Genomic DNA, 23,299 nt, shown 5'->3' with positions numbered 1-23,299 from the left:
CGGGCCCAGGCACGGCCCTCCTCGGACCCCAGGCCAACACGCATGTCCCTCCGACCACAGGGCTCTCGGACAGTGGCAGGCACAGGGCGCTGCCCCCTCAGGTCGTAGGCGGGAGGTGCCAGAAGGCACAGCCTGCTGGCTTCGAGGTGGGGAGCAGCAACCTGTGTGGTGTCTGGTCCTCATCTTTATAAGAGCAATTCTTTAAAGATCCTATTTTCCGTTCTTGACTATTAATTTCTTTTTTATCTTGGCGTATTGATTCCTTCCTCACTTTCTTTTGATTCTCTGGTTCAGTTTCTATCGTTCTGAGTTAAAGATCAAGTGGCTTGCTTATTCCTTCTCAGCTGGCCCTGTGTTTAAAGCTAGAGATTTTCTTCTGAGGACAGCTTTACCCACAGCCCATGGCTTTGCTACATGATGCTGCCGTGTAATTTTCTAGCCAGTGTGCAGTCTCAGTGTTGACTTCTTCATGATTCGGTGAGATCCCCATAATTAGGAAATCCAACTGCAAGCCCCACAGCTTCCCGAGTGGCACCCCTACCCCCATGCCTCCCACTTCCTAGGCAGGGAAGTCTTCTGTCCTCAGAGCCACCTGGGGCTCTTACCCAGCTGCGGTCCCAGCCCACAGACTGCCGGATGCCAGAGGACGCAGTGGGTGAGTGGATGCAGCCTGCCTTTGACTGAGGGCCCAGCAGTTGCCACGTGCACTGGATTCGTGGCCTCACGAGATTGAGGAATGAAGTCGTGAGCCTAAAGGAGGAAATTAGGAGAGTTTTAATTGGCAAGAAGAAGAAGAAGAAGAATAGCTCCTGGATTTTCAGAAGGGGCCCTGAGTGGGTGGCCATCGGGGCTCTTTGTCAAAACTGTTTTATACGGCAAAGTCACAAAGTGAGCCACTGTGAGTCACACCACAATGGACCCATAGGATTACGAGTATCGTCGTTTAGCTAATATTGATCTAACAGGGAAGCGAGGCATATAGCAAGGGTCTATCAGCAAGCACCATTAACTTTACCTTATCTCCGCCTTCTAAGGTACAAAGAGCAAAGGTATTCCTGGAAGGGAATGGGAGCATGGGTCCAGATGCTCTGGTTGTCCACCTGTGCATCTGATGCACTGGCTAGGGTGACTGGACCGGGTGGTGCTAATTACAGTCTAATCTCAAGCCACTGTTTATCTCCAGGGAGGCTGCAGGCCTGGCCAGTGCACCTCCACCTTGAGGCCTGCCTCTCTTGCGATTCACCTCCGGCTGCAATTTTGATTCACTTTTTTTTTTGGTACCGGGGATCCAACTCAGGACTTTGTGCTTGCGAGGCAGGTGGCGGAACCGCTGAGCTAAATCCCCGGCCCTAATGCACACTTCTCCCTAGAGGGCCTGATCCATTTCTGAACGCTTGTTAATTTCTCTTGAACTTAGCTGTGTATAATACAGCAAGCAGGTCCAGGGAGGTCCTGCTTTCCTGGACTACGGTCCCCCCGCCCCGGCCATGCGGGTGGCCCACAGCCTCCACCGTCACGTGAGGCGTCAGTCTGGATCCAGTGGCTGGGGAAGTGTGTGGCATGCCTGGGCTCGGACTGCAGAGGAGGGCTGGGCGCACAGCGATGCCTCCACACACTCGTCCTGCCTCCTGGTTCTGTTTATGTGAGCAAGCGCTCAAAGGTTGGAAAAGGGAGAGGGTGGAGAAGGGGAAGTGTTGAGGAAGAGGAAAGCAGGAGGAATCAAGAGAGGAGAGAAAGAAGAGAGACGGGAAGGGAGGGAGGGAGGAAGGAAAAGAAATGGGCCGGGACCACATCCACCCCTCAGTCCTTGGGCTGGGCAGGCAGGTGCTGCTCTGGTTCCGTGCCCTGCTGTGCTGTCCCAATTTCTTCATTTCCTCTGTTCTGGGAGCCCGCTGGGCCCATGGAGCATGTGCGTACACGGTGTGCCAATCTGCCTGTTCCATGTCCCAGCCCGGGCTGGCATCCCTGGTGCCCTGAGCATGACCCCGTTTGAACCAGGACTCGACTCCAGCTCAGACAGGAGCCTTGGTGTCTCAGGAGCAGGCGTGCTGAGGCCATCTCATCTTCCTCGTCCCACACCCCGGTGTCGGCCAGGCCCTGACAGTGAAACAACACAGGATGGGAAGAGGGCCCAGAACACCGGGCCGGCACCCTCCCGCTGCATCGGGAAGCAGAGAGGAGCGCATGTGGTCAGCGGTGCCAGCGTCGAGAAGTGACCTAAACACAACTGATTTAGTTCTGTGCAGCATTCCCACTGCCCTGGTAGCTCCAAGATACACATGCGTCCAGGAGCTAGGAATGATGACGTGTGGAATCTCCATGTTTCTGCTCTTATCTGTGCATCTACAATGGCACTCTACACTTTAAAAATGAAGGGTAAAACTCATGCTAGCAATGTCAAAATTTTAATTTTTCTTTACTAAGAATGACATCAAATAGCAAATCAGAAACACCCCACACAGCAAGTGCAGAGCAAGAGAGGCCTTGGGACAGAGGGGAGCAGGGTCCTCGAGCCCTGGAGGCCGCTCTGTGTCCTGGACCTGTGCCTTTGTCCTGCCTTGGGCCCCTGAGGACATGGAGAGAGACACGTTCCCAGGGTGAGCGTGAGCAGCCCTCTGAGAAGCGGAGGCTGAGATGGGCTGAGGTGGGGGTTGTGCCTATGATTGACAGGAGGCAGCGCATGGAGACAGATGCTGGAGGAGGCCGGGGTGGATGGTCCCAGGCCAGGGTCCCTTTCCCAGAGGTCCTGGCCAGGCTGTTTCAGGTCCTGATGGCACTGTCCAGCAGAGGAGTTGGCAGTGGGCGGGAAAGGTCAGCACGAGGACCCTGCTGCACCCCACCTTTGACTGGGAGTGGCCAGGAGGAGGTGGCCATGCTTTAATACCAAGGGGGATCCCAAGGGCAGCAGCTGGGGCTGGTGGTCAGTGGGGCTTGCGTTTGGAGCCACAGCCCTACAGCTGCTGTGGCAGGCTTCGTGCAAAGTGAGCCCTGGAAGAGACAGATGGAGGGTTAGAAATGAGCTGTCACCTGGGAGGAAAGGGCAATATCAGCAAAGGGAAGGAAGGGTGAGACAGCACCAAAAAAACAGACTCAAGGGGACAGGAGAGATGCAGCAAATGGTGGAGAGTGAATAGGTAAGCGATGGCCGGGTGAGGCTGCAGAAGGAAGGCCTGAGGTGGGAGGCAAGCAATGGAGCAGGGGAGGCAGCGGCCTGGCCCAATCTGACCCCAAGCCTGCCCACTCAGCACACAGTCTCACCCCCACTTGGTTGTTTGGGGTCCACAGGGGAGTGAGGAGCGTGGCTCTCAGGTGAGCACGCTTCCACAGCACATCGGAGGCGTGACCCAAGGGGACCTGCTGAAGACCAGGACTCACACGGCTGCAGTGAAGCCCCATGCGTGTCCCAAAGAAGGGGTGGGACCCAGGCCGAGGGCCACGGAGAGGATGGCGACAGCCCTGAATCCCGTCCCCGCTGGCCAGAAGGCAGAGTTAGAAGGCATAAGGGGAGGTGCTGGGTGCAAGCTGCAGGGCCACGAGGGAAGGCTCAGGCACGCCCACGTCAGCTCAAGAGGTGCTCTAGCACGCGCCTGGAGATCCTCTAGGCGCCATGTGTCAGGGGACCTGTCTGGGGTGCTGTTGGGAGGTGCCGTGGACCTTCGGAAGGCAGGGCCTGGTGACAGGTCCTTAGGTCACTTAGAAGCCTGCCTGGAAGTGGGCTGCGGGACACAGTGCCTCAGCCTTTCTATTTGCGTCCTGCCTTGTCATGCAGTGGTTTGCTCACATATGCTTGGAAACTGTCCTGCCCACAACAGAGGCGCAAAGCCTGAGGCTACGGGCCTTGCAATGGAACCTCCAGAACTGTGAGCCAAAACAAACCTTTTCTCCGCCTAAGTTATTGCCTTGGATGTTTCTTTAGAATAACACGAAGCTAATGTATCAGGTAGACAAAAAAGAGTCTTAAATTCAAGGCAATTGCTGGAGAATAAAAATAAGCATAGACCAGTAGAAGACAACTCAAATGTTTAGTGAGAAATATGGACAATATTAAGCAGAAGTTTTAAATAAGATGACAAAATAGGTGTCAATAATAAATAGGTGTCAATAATTGCTGTAATTAAAGTAATTCCTCTAAATGTAAGTGGATTAAGTTCCACTTATAGGTAGAAACTATAGACTTAAACATTCCAACAGTGAGTTACTTTAAAAGATACACTTTAAAAAAGATCTAAGAAATTTAATATGAAAAAGTTAGCCAAAGACTTACCAGGCAAATATGAACGACAGGAAACGAGGCCGACATCTTAATATACAACACTCAAATCTAAAGCAAAAAGAAATTGTTTCACATCCCAAAACAATAGACAAAGAAGGACACACATGCCTATTGATGAAAGGAGCCACAGAATGGCACTGTACATCCATCAAACCCACTTAAACGTCTAAGAGATTGGCCTCGATACATACCCAGCAACATCTGCAGGGCCGAGGGGAGAAGTACAATCCTCCAATTGTAACTGGAGATCGTGTGAGTGTGCGTGTGAGTGTGTGTGTGGTGCTGGGGATCACATCAGGGTTTGTGCATGCTAGAAAAGCTCTAAATCTGAGCTACATCTTTAGCTTATAATTCAGGGGTTTTTTTTTGGTATCGGGGATTGAACTTGGGACCTTGCGCTTTTGAGGCAGGCGCTGGAACCACTGAGCTAAATGCCCTGCCCCCAGGTTTTCATTAAAATAAAATTAACAGCTCAAGCTGACAAAACTTAGCAAAGATCCTCAACCCTTGATCAATATAATTAGTAATCTTGAACTAGTAAATATATACAAAACTGTCCTCACCACACAGCAAAGATACTGTTTGGTGCACAGATAGAGCATTCATAGAGATGAACCCCATATTAGGACCCAAGGAGGCCTTGGGTCCCAGAGCTGCAGCCCCACACAGACACGACTCCCGCTTGTTTGTGCATGTGGTTCCTTTGCCCGTTGTTTGGGAGAGCCCGAGTGCACTGTGCTGCAAGGGAGCTCCTGCTCCAGCTCCCCTTCACATTCAGCTCAGGGGAGGCAGTGGGGTGCTGTCCTCTCCCTTCAGGGCTGTACCTCCTCCCCTGTAGGCTGAAGGCTGCTGGAAGCCGCCAGGCCCTGGGACTCTGACCTCCTGCCCACACCTGTGTTAATGGTCTCTCTGTCAAACACTCAGATTACCCAGTTTGAGTGCCAACTGCCTCCTGCCAGCATCTTGACTGAGTACACTTTGTCTCTGAAAATAATGCCACTAAATTAGAAACCAAAGGTTACAATAAATACTACCGAGAAGTAAATGATGTTACTAAATAACCCATGGGTTTCCAGGGAGATCGTGCAGGACAGTAAGAGGTAGATCTGGGTGATAATGAAAACATTCTAGACAAATCTGTGAGGCCCATTGAAGGCGGTGCTATAGAAGGACTTTTGTAGCTTTAAGAGGTGCCTCCAAAAACTGAAAAATTTAAAGGGAGATAAGCACATAGCTGAAGGCAGAGCCAAAGATCAAATTCAAGGAAGCTAAAGGAAGGAAATAATAGATGAGGACAGAAATACATGAAATAAAAGGAAAGATGAGAAGATTAACAAAACTAAAAATTGGACCTCTGAAAATATTTAAAAGTATACTAAAAATGCAAATAAAATACAGAACAAAAGGAAGTAAGTGCAAAACAATAAACATAAGCATAGGCCAAGCATATCGGTGCACACCTGTAATCTCAGCACTCGGGAGGCTGAGGCAGGAGGATCGCAGTTTGAGGCCAGCCTGTGCTACATAATCAGACCTTGTTTTAAAAAAAGATATAAGCATAAATATGCTAGTAATCAAAAATTTAAATGGCATGGATTCATTCCTAGAAAGACATCAGATATCAGATTACTTACTAGAAAATATCAGTTGCCTTAAGGACTAGAGAACTTGACCAAATTAACAAGTACAAATACTGAGCTGATCGAGTCCCCTCCAGGGTCCCAGCAATTTTACTGGTTCTATGCTGAGAAAGACAGTTGCTTTCCTGTGCGTGCAGGCGGCTCTGGGAAACGGGACCACGTGACGCTGGTTTGGAGGGAGGGGCGGGTGGTCTCAGCCGCAGAGCGGAGGGGGCAGCGGGCTCCTGGGCAGGCGCGGCTCGCGTCCGGTAAGCCGTGCATGGGGTGCAGCCTGGGGCCACGCCGGCACCTGCAGGCGAGGGCGCCCAGGTGAGAGGGGCGGGGCTTCCCTCGGCCAGACGTCACGCGCCCACCGCCGCAGTGCGGGGAAAACCCCGTGGGAAAGGGTGGGGCGGCCAGCGTGGGCCCAGGGCGTGCGTGACTTGAGGGCCCCGGGAGGCTAGACGGGGGGGGGTGATCACCCCGAGAATGGGCCGCGGGTGAGGCAGGGTCGCGTCCTCCCGCCGGGAAGGGGTGCGCGGCGCCGAGACCGGCGGGACCTCAGGCCCAAGCCTTACACCCCGGGCCCCGCGCCGCCGCGCCCGCACGTCCCTTCCCGGGTCAGGACCCCCAGCCGGGTCGTCTGCCCACGAGGCTGTCGTGGTCCCCGGGCGGCAGGTGGCTGCTGTGAGGATGCGGGCCTGGCGGACGTGCGCACGGTCCGGGTGGCCGGGGTCCCCGTCGCCCCGCGCCGAAGCGCGAGCCAGGCTATGACGGCGGGGGGCGCATCCGAGCGGCTCCGGCCCCTCCCGGTGACGTCACGGCCCGCCCGGCCCCGCGGCGGCGCCTGTGCCTCCCCGCGCGACGAACCAGCTGGAGCCGGGGCTCGGGTGCCGCGCGCAGCCAACCAGCGTGCGGGGGGCAGGGGGCGCAGCCGAACCGGGCGGCGCTGTCAGAGCGCCCGCACTAGCGACGGAGCCGCTTGGCCGCGGAGCACGCGGGGCCGCCGAGGAGGTAGGGCCCGCGCCCGCACCGCCGGCCCGCGCGGGGGCGCCCAGGCGGGGGCTCCGCATCCAGCTCGGGCTCGGGTGGCTCCGACCCCGGAGCTCCCTGGAACAATGGGGCGGATTCAGGGCGTCCGCCACGGTGCGGCCCAGGAAAGGCCTCGGGCGCGGGGGTGCGGGGAGGGCGCGCGTCAGGGGTCTGCAGTCAAGATCGGGCGCAGGCAGGAGGGGTGGGGAGATGGGCTCCCGTCGCCTCCCCGAGCCGAGCCCCCGCCCGAGCCTCCCTTGCCTTCCGGAAAGACCGGCTGCGGGGAGTGGGGGGGGAGCGCCGGGGACGCGGCTGGAGTCTGCGCCTCGAGCCCAGGGTGACAGGTGTGGCTCGGCGGCGAGGGCCGGGGTTGCGCGGCCTCGCTGTCTCTGCTGGGACTGGCGGCGACCCGGGAGCCCAGGCTCGGTGACAGGAGGAACGCGGGTGGCCAGCACCCTCGCAGTCCCCCTTGAGGCCTCCTTCAGCCCAGTCACCCCCAAGAACCAGGGCGCCGCCCTCCTGCTCGCCAGGGGCCAGGGGCAGCATCCTCGTGGGGCGAGGGTCGGGCACTGCTGGGCGCCGGGTGGGGCTGGGGTCCGCCGGCCCCGGGGGCGGGAGGGGGAGGGGAAGAGGAGGGAGGCAGGGCCGGAGGGGGAGGAGGAGGGGGAGGGGATGCCAAGTCACGGGCCTGGCGGGCGCGCGCGGGCCTGGCGGGCGCGCGCGAGCCCGACGTCGCGGACCCGATGCGCGCCCCCGTCCCGGTCCCCGGGATCGGAGACTTTCTCCAGGGGCTGGGGACCCCTCCCCAGACTGCCATCCGCCCTGTGGGTGCCGCATTGCTGAGATTAACGGCCTGCAGGAGCATCGGACTGGGTCACAGGGCTGCGGAGGAGGTGCGTGCGCGCAGGGCCCTCGTGGCGTAGGGCTGGTCCCCGCCCAACCCCTGGGACCGCGCAGTCACGCGGAGGAGGGGTCCGCCCGGTGACATCCTGTGCCTAGGAGAGCCAGGGACGGGGCTGGGCTGCACCTGCAGCGGCCATCTTGCAGGTGTGGCTGGTGTGGGGTGGTGGTGGTCGGGTGCAGGCAGGTGTGGAGCGGGTCTCAGGTCGGCATTTGCTCTATGGTGACATTATCTTGGGGAGCCCTGCTTGTGGTGGCTGGGGTAGAGGTCCAGGGCTCCTTGGAGGTGGAGATGCTGAAGGTCAGCCTTCTTCCTCCCAGCTGCAGTGCATCCGAATGAAGGGCAGTCTGTCCTCTTCCTGGGGACCGCAGGGTAGAGGACCTGTGAGATGCCTGCTGTGAGTCCCCGTTCCCCTCGCGCACCTGCAGGACAGCCCCACAGACAGCCCCACTGGGGCCCCCGGGGTGTGTCTCCAGAGACCCTGAGCTGGGCCCTTTGGAGTCAGGCCAAGCCTGGCCACTGGGCAGAGGGGCCTCACAGCCCAGAAGTGCCCCTCCTGTCTCCCATGGTCCTTGATGCTGACCTACAACCACATCATCGTCACAGTCATCAGAAGTGGGGGAGGCGGGGCAGTCCTCCCAGGGGTGCTGGATGGAGGCAGGAGGGAGATGGGGCTGGGGCTGCAGGGCCCCAGGGGGAGGCCTTTGGTGGGGCGGGGATCTCCGCCATGCAGCCCCAGTGCAAGCCTGGTGAGCTAGGCCTGGCAGCAGAGTGGGGCAGGCTCGGTGGAGCTTGGCATCACAAGGCTGGGGTCTGCAGAGGGGATCCCAGCATCCAGAACCACACCCTGCCTTTAGGACTGAGGGGCCCAGATTGGCCAGGTGCATCCGCCTGAGAGCAGGGACAGGTTTGAGTGGCCATCTTGGCAGCATGTGGCTGGCCTGGGCCACTCAGCCGCCAGGGCAGGATGCACATGTGGCCGCTGTGTCCAGGTTCCGGAAGTGCTCCGGGCACTGCTGCATTGAGTGGTCCCAGGCCCAAGGATGAGGCTCACCACGCCATGCAGTGTGTCACCCCCACCCCTGCCCAGGAGCTTCTCTGAGTGCTGGATGAGAGTAGTCCATGCCTGCCCCAAGCTCCTCCACCGGTGGCCTGGGCCCCTGTTCCTGTTTGCCTATTGGCTCAGCCCGAGAGAGGAGGGCTGGGAATACCAGGGCCTTGCACCTGCAGCCTTCAGTGTCACTGCCTGGGGCAGAGGCAGGAAGGGGGTCTCCCCAGCCCCACCTGATGTAGCTGGCTTGGTGCTAATCCCCTGAGCCCACCAGAATCGTGGCCCAAGGCCGGACTGACCCCTCATCTCCCAGGGCCCTGGTCCCCCAGTGCTACGGTAACCAAAGGAAAAAAGCCTGCTGTGTTGCATACGGGCACTGCAGAGGTGGAGGGCACATTAGTGGCGGAGGCTGAACCTCCTGACCTCCCCCTAGGGTCCCCCTCAGCCTCCTCAGCCTGCTCTGCTCTTGTGGGCCCAGCTCTCTGCCTGGGTGGGGGAGAGTGACCCTGACGTAGGCAATGGGGTGGGGTATCCTCAGGAAACCTCCTGCTCCTGGATTCCTCCTGAGCTCAGACCCTATGGTCTGGGCAGAGGCCTCCTGGGTGCAACCCAGGCTCAGATTTCAGGGTCCTGCCCACCTGGGCTTCCCGCCCCACCCCTTCCCCTCTTTGCCCTGGGTGGGGGCTGAGCAGATCCCCCTACATACACACACATACTTGTGCAGACAGCTGCACACATGCACCTCATTTACACACACAACACACACACACACACACACGCACACACACACGTGAGGCTGCGTCCCTCCAGCTGGTCCTTGCCCTTCCTTGGGACACTACCCAGCTCCCACATCTGCTTGCTGACTCCTGACCCCTTCAACATTGCCTTTGGCAGGAAGCCTACTGGAAGCCGCCACTGCATGGGGGTCACCCATGCACATGTAGGCGTGGGTGGGGTGGGGTTGGAGGGAAACAGTGGACTGCATCGTGCCCTTGGTGTGCACCCTTCACTGATGCTCCCAGACCCCAGTGACAAAGCTGTGGTGTTGTCATTTTCAGGTAGACTGAGAAGCTGTGTGACTCCTAAAATTGGGTTCTCTCCCCACCACCTCCAACTCCAGATGGCTGCTCTTCTGTCCCCAGCTCATCTGGGACAGCGGTGCCTACATAGTAGGACTCTGTGAACAACTGTCTCAGGGCTGGGCTGGTTTGAATCGGGTGTAGCCGAGGGTGAGCAGCTGCCAGCTGGGGCAGCCTGTGGCCTGGGGGGTCCTGAGGCTGGCTGGGCAGGAGCCTGTCCCTCGGCCTCACATGGGTCCCCTCTGGGGCAGGTGGCCTGCACTCAGTGGGAGGCGGGTGTTGCCCAGGGCGGGGCTCAGGACGCTGCCTACCTGGGCCCTGCCAGGAACCCGCAGGGGCCCCAGCTGCCTCCCCCCCACCCCATTGCCAGCTCAAGCCAGGATGGCGAGGGAGGAGCTGCTCAGCTGCTGAGTGTCACCTGGTCTTCACTGGACACCAGCTTCTGAGGCCAGGGCCACCATGGCTGCTGGTCCAGGATAAGCAGCAGGCCAGGCCTGCCACAACAAGCCACGGCAGCACCCCATAGTCTGGGTCAGCTTTGTGCTCCAGCAGCACTTTCTCGGTGGTGCTTTCTTCTCCCCAGATCTTGGCTGTCCTTTTTAAATGGAATGGGTTTTTGTTTTCACTTTTCCCATATTTGCCCAGCCCTCCTTCCTGAGATCCCTTTCCCGGGAGCTGCCTTCCCCTCTTCCCTGGGTCAGTTGCTCAGTGACTTCTTGCCTTCCTCTCCTGGCAGCCGCTCATCACACCCCTGGACCCCATGGCTCCTTGTTTCTTGGTTTTCTGCCTTGTTTTGCTGGAGCACATCCTTGTGTGCCTTCTCGGAAAACGTTGAGTCCAGAGTGTGTGAGCACAGTGCTCTGCTCTTGCTGAGAAGGGTGTGTCCAGCAGCCCTCCTGTCAGAGGAACCATTTCTTCAGCACTTGAGAGGCCAGATCCTCATCACCTTCTGCACCAGCTGCTTACCTTTTTGGAACCTTCCCTTCTCCTGGGCTCTTCTCTCTGGCGTGGCTGTGCCTCAGTGTGGACCTTTGCTTTCCGTGGTGCTCAGTGGGCCTTCAATGAGAGACAGGTTCTCTGATCTGTTCATCATTCTCTCCCTTCTCATTTTTTCTGGTTTCTTCCTCGAATTCATGGGCTGGGTTTCTGTTGCTGCCTTTTGCATGGACATTCTGTTTTTTTGTCTGGGTTCTGTTCTCTGGACATGTTTGGGCTTCATTTTCTACCTCTGCTTGGAATTCTGGGTTTTGTTTGTTGTTTCTGTCTCTAGCCCTCCGCCGTCCTTGACTCTGACTGCTCCCATTTGAGAATGCAGTGTGGTCTGGAAGCGCTGGCAGTTGTTTTCTCCTTGTGCTGCTGTTGCGGGCCTTGCTTTCCTGTGTGGCCTCTTTTGAGCTGGTTTGTTCTGGCCTTCATTGGAAGCACCTGCTCTTCTCGGCTGTCTGGGGAGCTCAGCTGAAGGGGCGTTGGGCTGAGGCTGTTTTCCCGGAGGGCTTCTAAGGGGGTCAGAGTGTGGGACTAGCGACCCCTACCCCAAGGCTTTCTCTGTATCTGCGGAGAAAGACCCCCTGGCCGCCGGGGCTGCAGGCTGCCCTGCTCTCTGAGGGCGGATGGTGGGACGGGCGAGGGTTCCGTCAGCCCCAGCCCTTGGCCTGGCCGGTTCTGGATCCCTTGAGTGCCCAATCCTGGGACGCTGCCAGGCCGCTGCAGGATGAGGGCCCCTCTGTCTCAGCAGTGCTGCGGCAGCAGAGGTCCGGGGGCCCCTGCGCCCCGCCACGCCCTCCACAGCCGGGGTGAGTGCAGGTGCCTCCCCTTCATTTTGTGCGGTGCCTGGTGGTCATCTGCGGAGAGGACCCTTCTCTCTTGCTGGGGACCTAGAGTTTCGGCCTCCCCTGCACTCGACGTTCTGTGCAAGAAGAACCTGCCGTGGTTTCTGTTTCTGGTTTTTGTTTTGTTTGTTTTCCGTCAAACTGTTGACGAAGTGTCAGTCCACAGGATGCAGCACCTTCCCGTCCGTCTGGTGTGTGTGCAGCTTGGGCCATGATCTCACCTCGAGGCTGACGGCCTCAGGGTGAAGCCGATGGTTGGGAGGCCCTTCGTGGTTCCCCGCTGGGTGTCGCCTCTGCAGTGGGTGGGCATCTGCTGGTCCCCCGGCTGGGGCACGCACCCTGGAGCACCGGGTTCTTTCTCTGTGCTGTAGCACAGCACCTGAGGCTGGGTGCTGCACACGGGAGAGGCTTTGGCTCTCGGCCCGGACTCTGGGCCCCAGCCTGGCTCTGCCCGGGCCTCTTGGTCCCCGTCACGAAGTCAGGCTTCCCGTGGGACAGCGAGTGCCCAGAGGGCGTGCCTCTGTGACGAGGGCATGGCGTCGTGCCTCCTAATCCCCGGGTCCCCGCAGGGCTACCCGCTGTCTCACGGCCCGGGCCCCCCAGTTCCCGCCTTGCAGACACATCAGCACATACTCGGGTCCAGTCTCCAGCACCTGGCATTTGGGCGCCGTGTTTGGGCCTTGGCAGCCTCTGCTACCTTTGCTTTCGCAGTTGCTTGCTGCCCGCTTTCCCCAGAGGTGAGGCAGCCCGCGTCTGCCCTCTCGCATCTGCCCTCCCACCCTGGACACAGAAGCCTGCAGGCCGGATGGCTGAGGTGAAGTCTCTGAGGCCTTCCCGGGCCGAGTCCCTGGTGACCCACACGATATGGCCCACGGCTGTCCGTGTCCTCGCTATGTGAGCGCTCCCGCTCCTCCTCCGCCTCCTCCTCCGCCCAGGGGCCCGGCTCCATGTCCTCATGCTGCCAGCTCAGCCCCTGCTTCCCTTCTGTCCTCCCCAGTCCGGCTTCTCAGAGATGCATCCTAGGCCTCGCCACCCTCAGACATGGCCCCTCTGAGCCCCCAATGCACACTCCTCGGCGCTTGGGCCTGCAGCAGCACCATCGCCCCGGCCCGGTGGTCCTACTGGAGTGGTCCTCCTGCTCCTCCTCCTCCTCCTCCTCCTCCCCCTCCCCGCTCCTCTGCCTTCCGGGGTGCCCACCCCCTGGCTGGTGGTGTGGCTGACCTGACCTGGGGCCACCTTCTCGGGGCTCTGCTGTCCAGAGCCCAGGGCCCTCAAGTCGGTGGACTTCTCGCCCTCCATCACAGCAGGACTTCCTGAACGCAGTACACTTCTGAATGTGTCCCACGTGAGGACACACGAGCAGCCCTGCACTCGCTGTCAGCGTTAGAAGCCAAGCATTTCCAACCTGCTCCCTGCCAGGCACTCAGAGCGCTCCCTGTTCGTGCCCTCGGGAGGGGCAGCGCTGTGTCCCGTCCGTTAGACCCTGGCCTTCTGGTTGCTGAGGGGCTGCGCTGGTTGCGCTGGGCTCTGGTCCCATTTGCTCCTCATGTGTCAGATGCTGTCCGCCTGGGGTTGTGTCCACTGGGTGCCTTTGTGCTGTCTCTGGGGGTTCGTGAGGTCCCCACCAGGAAGCGTGCAGCTCTGCTTCTTCCTTGGACAATGCATGGGCTGGGAGAAGAGGGCAGGCAGGTTGCCGCCCCGCCACCCCTGCGGGTTAAACGCCGCTGCCCTTTGGGCTGTGCCTTTGCGGTCCCGGCTCTACCACATTTTCAGAGTGGCCTCGCCTTCCACTGCCAGAGGTGAGCTGGAAAAGTTCCTGAGGTGCAGGGGCAGCCGCATGGAGGCTGAGGGGGAGGTCTGCTGCGCCCATGAGCTTGAGATCAGCCCGTCGGACTTCAGTTGTGATCCAAGTCTGGTTTTAAAACATGTTTTCCCGTGTCTGTTATGGCTGAGTTGTTCTTTCATGTAAGTCGCCTGTTCGCTGCCCGTGTGCTTTGGTGTTTCCAGGCATTTTTATTTCTATCTCTTGCTATTACCTGTGTCTCGGAGCCGTCTTCAGGGGCAGTGAGCCGGGACCCCAGGTGCCTCAGTGCCTGCGCTGTCTCTCCGGCACCCCTGTGGGCTGGGAAGTCCTTCCTCAGCAGCGGCAGGACGGGTCACACTTCTTTACTTCCTCACACGTGTCCCTAGTCCCAGGCGGCTTTGCTAGAGGAAGGGGTCTAGCTCTGCCTTTCCCCCTGTGGCTGGCCCGCTGTCCGGTCACCACCGCTCTGCGGCTCTCCGGGCCCTGCGGATGTGCATGGCCACTTTGACCAGAGGTCACAGGGCCGCGCTTGTAGGGCTGCTTCTGGGGTCCCCTCTGTTGCATGGGCAGCTTGCTATTGCCACTGCAGCCCCCAGCAGGCTTATCCCTCTCATCTGCACGGATATGTTCAAGGCCCAGTGGTCCCCGAAACCACAGATAGTGCCCAACCCGATCAACACTGTTCTTCCCTAAACATAGCTATGATGAAGCTTAAGTTATAAATTAAGTGCAATACTACTAATGAAACAATACTAATAAACCAGAGCTGTTGTAACAATATACTGCCATGAAACTTACCAAAACTTAGAATTTTCACTTATTATTGCTGGAGCTCGATGGACCCCAGGAAGCCAAATCCACACGTGTTACTGTTCCACATCTTGGTTACTGCTGTGCCTCCTGTTGCTGCAACACACCCTGATCTGTTGAGGTTTGAGGGGGGAAGGCTGAAAGGTGCCTGCCCTCCCCCTGTCGTGCCGCAGTGAGGAGACCTGCCTCTGGGGGCCACGCCGCGTTCCGACCTAGCACCATGGAGAGCGCAACTGCGCTGGGCTCCAAGGATCAGCTGGTGCCTGGCGGCTGCACTTGTTTCTTCAGCCGTGACCGTGACCGGGCTCCTTAGCTCCTCAACCTTCTGCATACATTTTCAGGAGTAACTTGTCAAATTCCACAAAAGGACTCGAGATGCCATTTGAAATTGCATGGAGGTTTTGGTTAATTTGGGAGGAAAAGCACTTTTTGTTTGTTTGTTTTGTACTGGGGATCAAACTTGGGTCCTTGCGCTTGCAGGGCAGGTGGTGGAAACACTGAGCTAAATCCCTGGCCCCAAAAAAGCATTTTTAAGGTAATTGAGATTTCTTTTTCTGTGAACCAGTCGTAATTCTTCATTTAGCTAGATTTCTTATAATGTTTTTGGTAAAATTTTAATATTGTCTTCAAAAAGTTATATGTGTCTTGGGCTGGGAATTTAGCTCAGTGGCACCGCTCCTGCCTCGCAAATGCAAGGTCCTGAGTTTCGTCCCTGGTACCAAAAAGTAAGTTAAATGTATCTTTCTTGACACTTGTGGATGTGTGCTTTATAGTTGGGGCTATTATTTTAAATGGTATCTTCAGATATCTTTCCGTTCTCTACCCCTGATGTCAGGTGATGTAGTTGATTTTCACAACCTCACTGATCCTTCCTGCTGACTCCAATAATGTGTGGAGGGATCGTGATTTCTATCCAATGAGCAGAGAGCCTGCGGATGAAGACAGTTTGGTGTCTCCTTCACACCACACTATGCCGTTTGTTATTTTTCCCATCTGACCGGTCTGGCTGTGATAAGCAGGAAGCCTGGCTTATTCCCCAGCTTAAAGGAAGGGTTCCTTCTACAGTACCACTGAGTGTAGTGTCTGGTAGGGTTGTAGTATGCAGCTACAGTGAGGTTAAAATTAGTTTTCTTTTATTGTAGGTTTTTTTTTTTTTGCTTGCTCAGAGTCTTTTCATAAGTGGGTCTTGAAAATTATTGAACCCTTTCTATGTATCTACTGAGGACCCCATGTTTTCCTCCTTTACCCCAGTTCATGGAGGGAGCCTCACGTAATGGATGCCCTGACGTTAAGCCACACTGCGGCCCTGCTCTGGATCTCTGTATTGTCCTTTTTATTCATTGCTGGCTTTTCTTGCTAATCCTTTCAGGTCTGTGCTCATCAGTGAAACTGATCTGTAATCTTCATTTCTTGGACTTTCCTTGTTTAATTTGTAGCCAGTTATATTGGCTCGGTACATGAGTCAGGAGTGCAACCTTTCTGTTTCACTATCTTCCCCACTCTCTTAAGGAATTGGTGTGGGCTGGACTTAACTCTTCTAAAATGCATGGCAGAACTCACCTACAAGGAGTGTTGGAGTCTGCTGCCTATTTTGTGGGCAGATTTTTAACTTAATTTTTATTTTTTCTCTAATGCTATAGAACGTTTCATATTTCTGCCAATTGATTTTCCCCCGGTTATGGGTCACATTTTCTTGGTTCTTGGTGAGTCTAGTTATTTTTATTTATTTATTTTTTGGCACCTGGGATCAAACTCGGGACCTTGTGCTTGTGAGGCAGGCGGCGGCACCACTGAGCTAAATCCCTGGCCCAAGTCTTGTGATTTTGATTAGATACGGGCATGGCTTTTTCCTGCCGAGTGTCTGAATCGTATATGCCTCTGTTAGAGCGTGTTGGCTTCTTCTGCCGTCAGTTGGCTTCCTTAAGGTCGGTTTGGGCGGGCAAAGCCTGCTTGTAGCTTTTCTAGCGCAGGCGTTCGGTAGACTTCCTCCAGGGAGGGTGAAGTCACTCGGTTGAGACGGCCGCTCTGGGCCTCGCTGACTCCCAGGTGGAGGTGTCAAGGGGACTCTTCTTCCTGGCTGGTTGCATCCCAGGTGCCTTCTTGCTGTGTCTGAGTGTGGGGAGTTGTTCGGCTTCCAACAGCGCCATCTTTGTTTGTCTGGGCCACACGGGCATGGACAGGTACCAGCAAGGCTCAGGGCAGTGCGTGCAGATTCTGGAGTTCCACTTCCTTTCCAGACCTCTGAGTCAATGTTCACCCGCCTCAGCCTACCCGGACTGCGACTCCCCTCTCCTCACTTGTCCTGCCTCCCTGTGGCGCAGGACAGTAGCCGCCTGCAGGTGATGTGTCTCTGGGGTCTCAGTCCAGCACGGCCAGCGGCAGCGTCTGCAGCCGTTCCGCACGTGCTGTCTGGCTTGCGGTTTGCTCCTTGTGGTGGGGAATTGAGTCTGGTGCCTCTAATGCCATCGCGGCTGTAAGGGAATCCTCTTGTTTTGCTAGTCGTATTTCATTGCTGTTCAGTAAGCATTTTTATATTAACATCGGGGTTTCTTCTTTGGTATATTAGTCACCTGGAAGTTTAATTTTTAAATTTCCTAATATATGGGTTAGTTATCTTTTTTGTTTGTTTGTTTGTTTGGGTTTTTTTGTGGTACCAGGGATCAAACTTGGGTCCTTGCGCTTGCGCAGCAGGGGGCGAAACCACTGAGCTAAATCCCCAGCCCGGGTTAGTTATCTTTTATTAAGCTTTACTTGTTTTCAAATTACGTGACCTACTTGATACAGAGTCTGAAAATTATTGGTATTTGCTTTATGGCCCAGTAAATGGTCAGATATCCTAAATTCTCCAATGGTGTTGGAAAGAATGTTTCTCTAATTTTCCTGAACAAGAATCCATGTATGTCTGTTAGTTCACGATTGGGATGCTGGTCACACTTTTATATTCTCCTTAATTATATGTCTGCTGGATCTGTCCATTAGGGAGCTGTGTATTTAAATCCTTGCCATGATAAATTAATGAATTCCTCCTTACATGGTTCTGAACCTTGGTTTTATATTTTCATCCTTTTGCTTGGCTAGGTCATTTTGCCTTTTTCTGACATATTTCCCAGTTCATTAATTCTGTATTTTAAATAATTACATTTTAATTTCTAAAAGTTCTGCCTGATTTTTTTTTTATGTTTTGCCCCATTATTTTCCATTTTTGCTTGTGCCTGGAAACATTTAAGCTTACTTATTTTATGTTATTTATTTTTTGTGGTTCTTGGGATTGAACCCACGGCCTCTTGCATGCTAGGGAAGTGTCCCTAGCCCAGCACACAGATTTATAATCTGTACCCGATAATTTCAGCCCTGGAAGTCCTGGAGGGTGCAATCCTGCTGTTTTCTCCTCCCCCCTCCTCTCCATCCCCTCCCCTCCATCCCCTCCTATCTTCGTGACACTGGCTTAGGGTGAGTCGCTTCTCCATTGCTTGGTAATATTTGGCTGTGGGCTCACATTTGATGGATCTTCTGTGGGACACCTGGGACCCAGGGAGATGAACTCCTTCCTTGCAAGGAGGACTTTGTTTGCTCTTGCCGGGTGCTTCTGGTTCTGGCAACTGAGAACTCCTGAGCTGATTCCTCAAGCTTGGATTGTGTGGATCATGCAGTATTCTCAATTTGAACCTGAAATGCATGAGGACCAGGCTGTGGCCACAAACTCTCAGCAACACTTGCTGTTCTGCCACACAGGTGACACCCAGCACACGCTGGTAGCCCTCTCGCGTTCTGCCACATTAGTTCCAGCTCTTCCACCCTCCTCCGTTTCTTCCTTCTGAGGTTTCAGTGCCATGAGTGGAGTCTCCCACTCATTCTTTTTCTTCTCTCTGTTGGGAAATACTAATTTTGGTAAGAAAACTTATTTTTGCCTTCACATACCCTGGTGTTTGGGACCCAAAGTGAGTTAGTTCATCTTACTTATTTATCTGAACCATTTAGTAATAGCATTAAAATAGTTCTTTTAAGGTTACTATTAATACAGTACAGAAGAATCAAACAATTTACAAATTTTATTTAGGAAATCAGTTTTTGCTCCCTAACCTCAATTTATTTCAACCCTTCTAGCTGTTTTTTAAAATGTGGCTCTCATTACTAAGCCATGTGCCTAATCTCAAATTCTTGTCTCAGACATCACATAAATAAAAATGTTTATTTTTTGAGTGTCGTGTTTGTGAGATCCAGCCATTTACCCCTCTCCCTCTGAAATGAAAGTGAAGGTTAGCTCAGGAGCTCACCCTCCCGAGGGCAGGAGAACAGGGGAGGATGTGCAGCTGTATTTGGAAATGGAAAAGTGGGGCTGGTGTGGTGACGAGCAGATTTGCGGAGCTGAACTCTGGGTCCTTCTGAAGGTCACCTTCAGGACCTCTGACCACAGCCTCTTGGGGATGCTGGGGTCTGACTCACCTGAAAGTGTGAAGCCCCCTCCATGTCCAGTTGAAGTGTTTTGTAGGCAGTTTTTTAAAAAATTGAAACTGTATTGAGTATCTTTTCCAATCACAGTGCAGCAAAACTAAGAATCTGTGATAAGAAATATTTTGGAAATTTTTACAAATACATGGAAATTAAACAACATACTTGTAAACAACCAATGGATAAAGAAGTTGGACATTTTAAAATTTCTTCAAAAAAATAAAAATGGAGATGCAACATACCCAAACTTAAGGGAAAGAGCAAAAACAAGAGCAAGGTTGATAGCAGTCAACACCTATGTCAGAAACACGGAAAGATCTCAAATAGATAACCTACTGCTGCATTTCAAGGAATTAGAAAAACAAGAGAAAACCAAACCCAAAATTAGAAGGAAAGAAATAAGACTCAAGCAAATAAAGCAGAGATAGAAAGGGAGACGTCACAGCTGACACTACAGAAATACAAAGAATCACTAGAGATCATTATGATCAGTTATATGCCAAGGCATATAACCTAGGGAATTTGATAACCTAGGGAATTCCTGGACAAATACACCTCACAGATTGAATCATGAAGAAATAGCAAACTTTGACAAGACTAATAACAAATACTGAGATTGAATCAGTAATAAAAAGTCTCCTGTCAAAGAAAAGCCCAAGAGCAGATGGCTTTGCTGCTGAGTTCTCCCAAATATTTAAAGAAGTAAAGCCAAGTCTCTTTAAGTTATTCCAAAAAAAAGAAGAGGAAGAAATTTTTCCAAACATGTTCTTTGAGGCCAGCATTACCCTTATTAAAACACATACACACAACCCTGAAATCAAGAAAGCAATCCCAATTATAGCTACCAACCTCCCTCCAAAACAAAAAAACTATGAATAAATTTCACCGAAGAAGTGAAAGAGCTTCAGAATGAAAATTATAAAACATTGATGAAAGAGTTTAAAGGACATCTGTACTCATTGGTGGGAAGAGTTAACATTGTTAAAATGTCTGGGTACCCAGTGATCTACAGCTCAATGAAATCTCTATCCAAATACCAATGACCGTCTTCACAGAACTAGAAAACAATATTACAATTAAAATGAAGCCATAAAAAAAACCTCTGGAAAGCCAAAGCTGTCTTGAGCAAAAAGAACAGCAGAAGGCTTTGCACTACCTGGCTGCAGTTTGTCTAACAAAGCTGTTGCAGGCAAACACAAATGCACCAGCATAAATACAGACACATAGACTGGCAGAACAGAATACACAGCCCAGAAGTAAACCCATGCAGTCTGCAGCCAGCTGATGTTTGCTGAAGATGCTGGAGACAGACACTAGAGAAAGGACAGTCTTTTTCAGTAAATATTGCTGGGAAAGTTGGTTGGCTACCTTGAGAAGAACAAAACAAGACTCTTCTCTCTCATTCTGTGCAAAAACCAACACAAAGTGGATTGGCAGAGTGAACAGACAACCTACAGAATGAGAGAAAATATCTGCAAGCTCTACATCTGACAGAGGGTTGATGTGGAGAATATATAAGGAACTCCAAGAACTTAGTAGCAAAACACCAGCAGCCCAATTAAAAAATGGGCAATGGACATTTCTCAAAAAGAGGACGTGTGCGTGGTCAACAGGTGTGCAAAAAACCAACAGAAACAAAGACACCACAAATGCTCAGCATCCCTGATCATCAGGGAGATGCTAATCAAACCAGTGAAGCATCTGCTTATCCCACTAAGACTGGTATCAAAAAGACAAAAGATACAAGTGCTGGCGAGAACATGAGGAAAGGAGAACCACTGTACACTGTTGGTGGGAATGTAAGCTACCACAGCTGTTACAGAAAACAGTATTGAAAAGATGGTGAACCTTTTAGAGCTCCCAATGACAAACTGTGTGCTGTGGCACATATGCTGTAGGTTTGCCATCACCAGTATAGAGGCTCCTCAAAAATTAAAAAAAGAACCACCATGTAATTCCACTACTGAACTGGGTCTGTATCCAAGGAAATGAAATTCATATGTTGAAGAGACATCTGCATTGCCATGTTCACTGCAGCACTATTCACAATGGCCAAGAAATGTGTCCAGCAGCTGATGAATGGATAAGGAAGATGTGGCACATATACACAGTGGAATACTGATCAGCCATAAGAAGACTGAAACCTTGTCCTAACGAGTCAGGTATAGAGTGACACTGTATGGTCTCTCTCATTTGTGGAACCTAGACTTGATCTCATAGAAGTTGAGAGTAGAATTGAGGGTTACCAAGGCTGGGGTGAAGGCTGGGGAAATGGATGAATGGGTACTGAATCACAGTCAGAAGCAAGAAGTTGTGTTGTGCCACTGTATAGTAGGGTGAGTGTAGCTAATAATACTGTACATTTCAAATAGCTAGAAGAAAGGATTTTGAAAGTTTTTACCATAAATGATAAATGTTAGAGAAGGTACAAGAGATAATTGAAAAACCCAGTGAACTTTTAGGTTAAAAAATTGAAAATGTGCATCACCATTAACTTCCCCACAGTCTTTCTCCCTTTGAACACACTCATCCCCTGATTCTTGCGCTCTCTGAAACAGTTCTGGAAGTTCTTTTGTGAGTGTCTTCAGGAGGTGTGGTCAAGGTACAGTGACTGCTGTCGCCGAGCGCCAACCTACGGAAAGGCATGCTTGTAAAAACATGACGCTGCTTCCTCATCCACCTTACTCACTGGACCTGGCACTGTGCAGTTTTTGGCTCCTCCCCATTGTCAAAATGACCATGGCAGGGAACTAGTGAATGTATTCAGGATGTTGAGGCAGCCATGACGGTGCAGTTAAAGAAAGAGCTTGCAGAGCTGCTTCAGAAAGTGGCAAGAACAATGGGGTAAATGAGTTCCAAGTTAGGGGAAGGATTTTGAGGGGGATTAATGGAAATATGTCTTTTACTATAATAAATTTTAAAATTTAAACACACTATAATTTTGATAACACCTCATAAGTTGAACTTCATTTAAACATTGCATAATGTATTAAACTATCACATTACCTGTTGATATGTACACCATTTATGTTTTATGTGTCAATTAAAATTAATTCAATAAATAATAAACTTGAAACAATCTAGTCTGACAATTGTAATATTTTCCTTGGAGGATGTAGGCATATTGAGTTGGACTTTTATGTACGATCTTTACTTTCCACTCAACTTTTCGTATTCTGCTTTTTCTCCTTTGTTGCCACCTGTTGGATTAATAAGGGATACTTTACAGTTTCTTGTGCTTTTCCTTCTGTTAGCTTGCTAGTTGTTCATTACTGTTCTCCCCTTTGAGTGGTTGCCATAGCAGTTACCACTGCACCCCTGACTGGCCCAGGTAGACCGGTGCTCTCCCTCCGGTCCGTTGTCTGTCTTGCTCTGCTCCCTATAGCGTGTGTTTATTTCCGTTGTTTCTCACATCTGGGGTTTAAGCAGCCTAAATGTGATGAACCCCTCGGTGTGGGTTTATGTTTAACTTGAGTGGTGTTTTCAGGGCTTCTTGGATCTGGTGCTTGGATACAGTTCAGCAGCTTGAAACAGTTCGTGCCATTCTCTTAAAATACTGCCCCTGTGCTGTCTTGGTCTGTTCAGGGTGCTTTAAAAAATGCCACAGGCTGGGAGTCTTTTGAAGAACAGACTCATTTCTCACAGATCTGGAGGCTGGAGGTCAAGGCCCAGGCAGGCTCAGTGCCTGGACCACAGTGGGACTTTGCTGTTGGGTCCTCTTGTGGTGGAAGGACACTTGTCCTGGTCATGAGGGCCCCACCCTCCTGACCTGCTCACCCCCAGGGTCCTGTCTCCCAGTACCATGGCTTTGGGTGAGGATTTGGGAAGGACACAGGCATTCACATCAGCAGATCCCACCTGTTTCTTTCCATTTTGGGTCTCACATATGTGCACGTTAGACCATTTCACTGTGTCCCTTTTTCCTCTGACTCTGATTTCTCTATTTTCCATTATTTTTTTCTCAGCTTATCTTTTGTTTTTGCAGCACTGGGGTTTGAACCCAGGCCTTATGCATGCTAAGCTACATGCCAGGCCTCTCTCCACTTTTTTTTTTTTGGTGCCAGGGATCGAACTCCGGACCTTGCACTTGTGAGGCAGGTGGCGGCACCACTGAGCTAAATCCCCGGCCCTCTCCATTTAAGTTTTCCATTGCTTGTCCTCTTGTTCCTTCACTCTGCCTTCAACTCTATCTCATGTCCTCATTTCTCAGTTTCAGTTGTCATGTGTTTTTCATTTCTGGAAGTTCCACTTGATTCTTTCATAGCTACTAATTCCTCTGGCAAAATTCTCCATTTTCCCATTTATTTTCTCAATCATTTTTTCTCGTAGTTTGAACCTAGTAGCCATGAGTATTTTAAAGTGCAAATACGGTCACTCAAAGGTCTTGCGGGTCGTGGTCTGTGTGTATGGGGTTTTCCTGCAGGGCCCTGAACCCCTGTCTGGGTTCTGTAG

General features: G+C 52.8%; 1 protein-coding gene and 1 long non-coding RNA gene across 7 annotated transcripts in view; one reads left to right on the top strand and one right to left on the bottom strand.

Moving 5' to 3' along the window:
* Window positions 1–2,388: 2,388 nt before the first annotated feature.
* Window positions 2,389–6,698, bottom strand: LOC101705642 (uncharacterized). Of its 2 annotated transcripts, XR_002390467.2 has the most exons (5): window positions 6,375–6,684; window positions 5,908–6,202; window positions 5,734–5,807; window positions 4,265–4,321; window positions 2,389–2,988 (listed from the first exon to the last, which is right to left on the bottom strand). It is a non-coding gene; the product is annotated as an uncharacterized LOC101705642 (long non-coding RNA). The 2 variants fall into 2 exon arrangements; XR_015451163.1 differs by having other exon boundaries at window positions 5,908–6,698.
* The window catches only part of Kif1a (kinesin family member 1A), a 73,586-nt gene continuing 56,380 nt past the window's right edge, over window positions 6,094–23,299 (top strand). The window contains exon 1 of one of the 5 annotated variants that reach the window (XM_087210849.1): window positions 6,094–6,161. Coding sequence is in view for 1 of the 5 variants with exons in the window: in XM_021247399.2 (XP_021103058.1) it covers window positions 6,173–6,222 (50 nt within the window). In the remaining 4 variants the exon portion in view is untranslated. Of the gene's footprint in view, window positions 6,223–6,755; window positions 7,039–7,642; window positions 7,818–23,299 lie in introns of those variants that run through there. The other 4 variants (XM_021247399.2, XM_087210848.1, XM_087210851.1 and 1 more) reach the window with 4 other exon arrangements.

Source organism: Heterocephalus glaber, unplaced genomic scaffold, assembly GCF_053883595.1.
Source record: "Heterocephalus glaber isolate CG9 unplaced genomic scaffold, H.glaber_assembly_v1.0 deba00001226, whole genome shotgun sequence".
NCBI lineage: Eukaryota > Metazoa > Chordata > Mammalia > Rodentia > Bathyergidae > Heterocephalus > Heterocephalus glaber.
The sequence above is the reverse complement of the archived record's forward strand: the minus strand, read 5'-3'. Positions and strand labels throughout refer to the sequence as shown.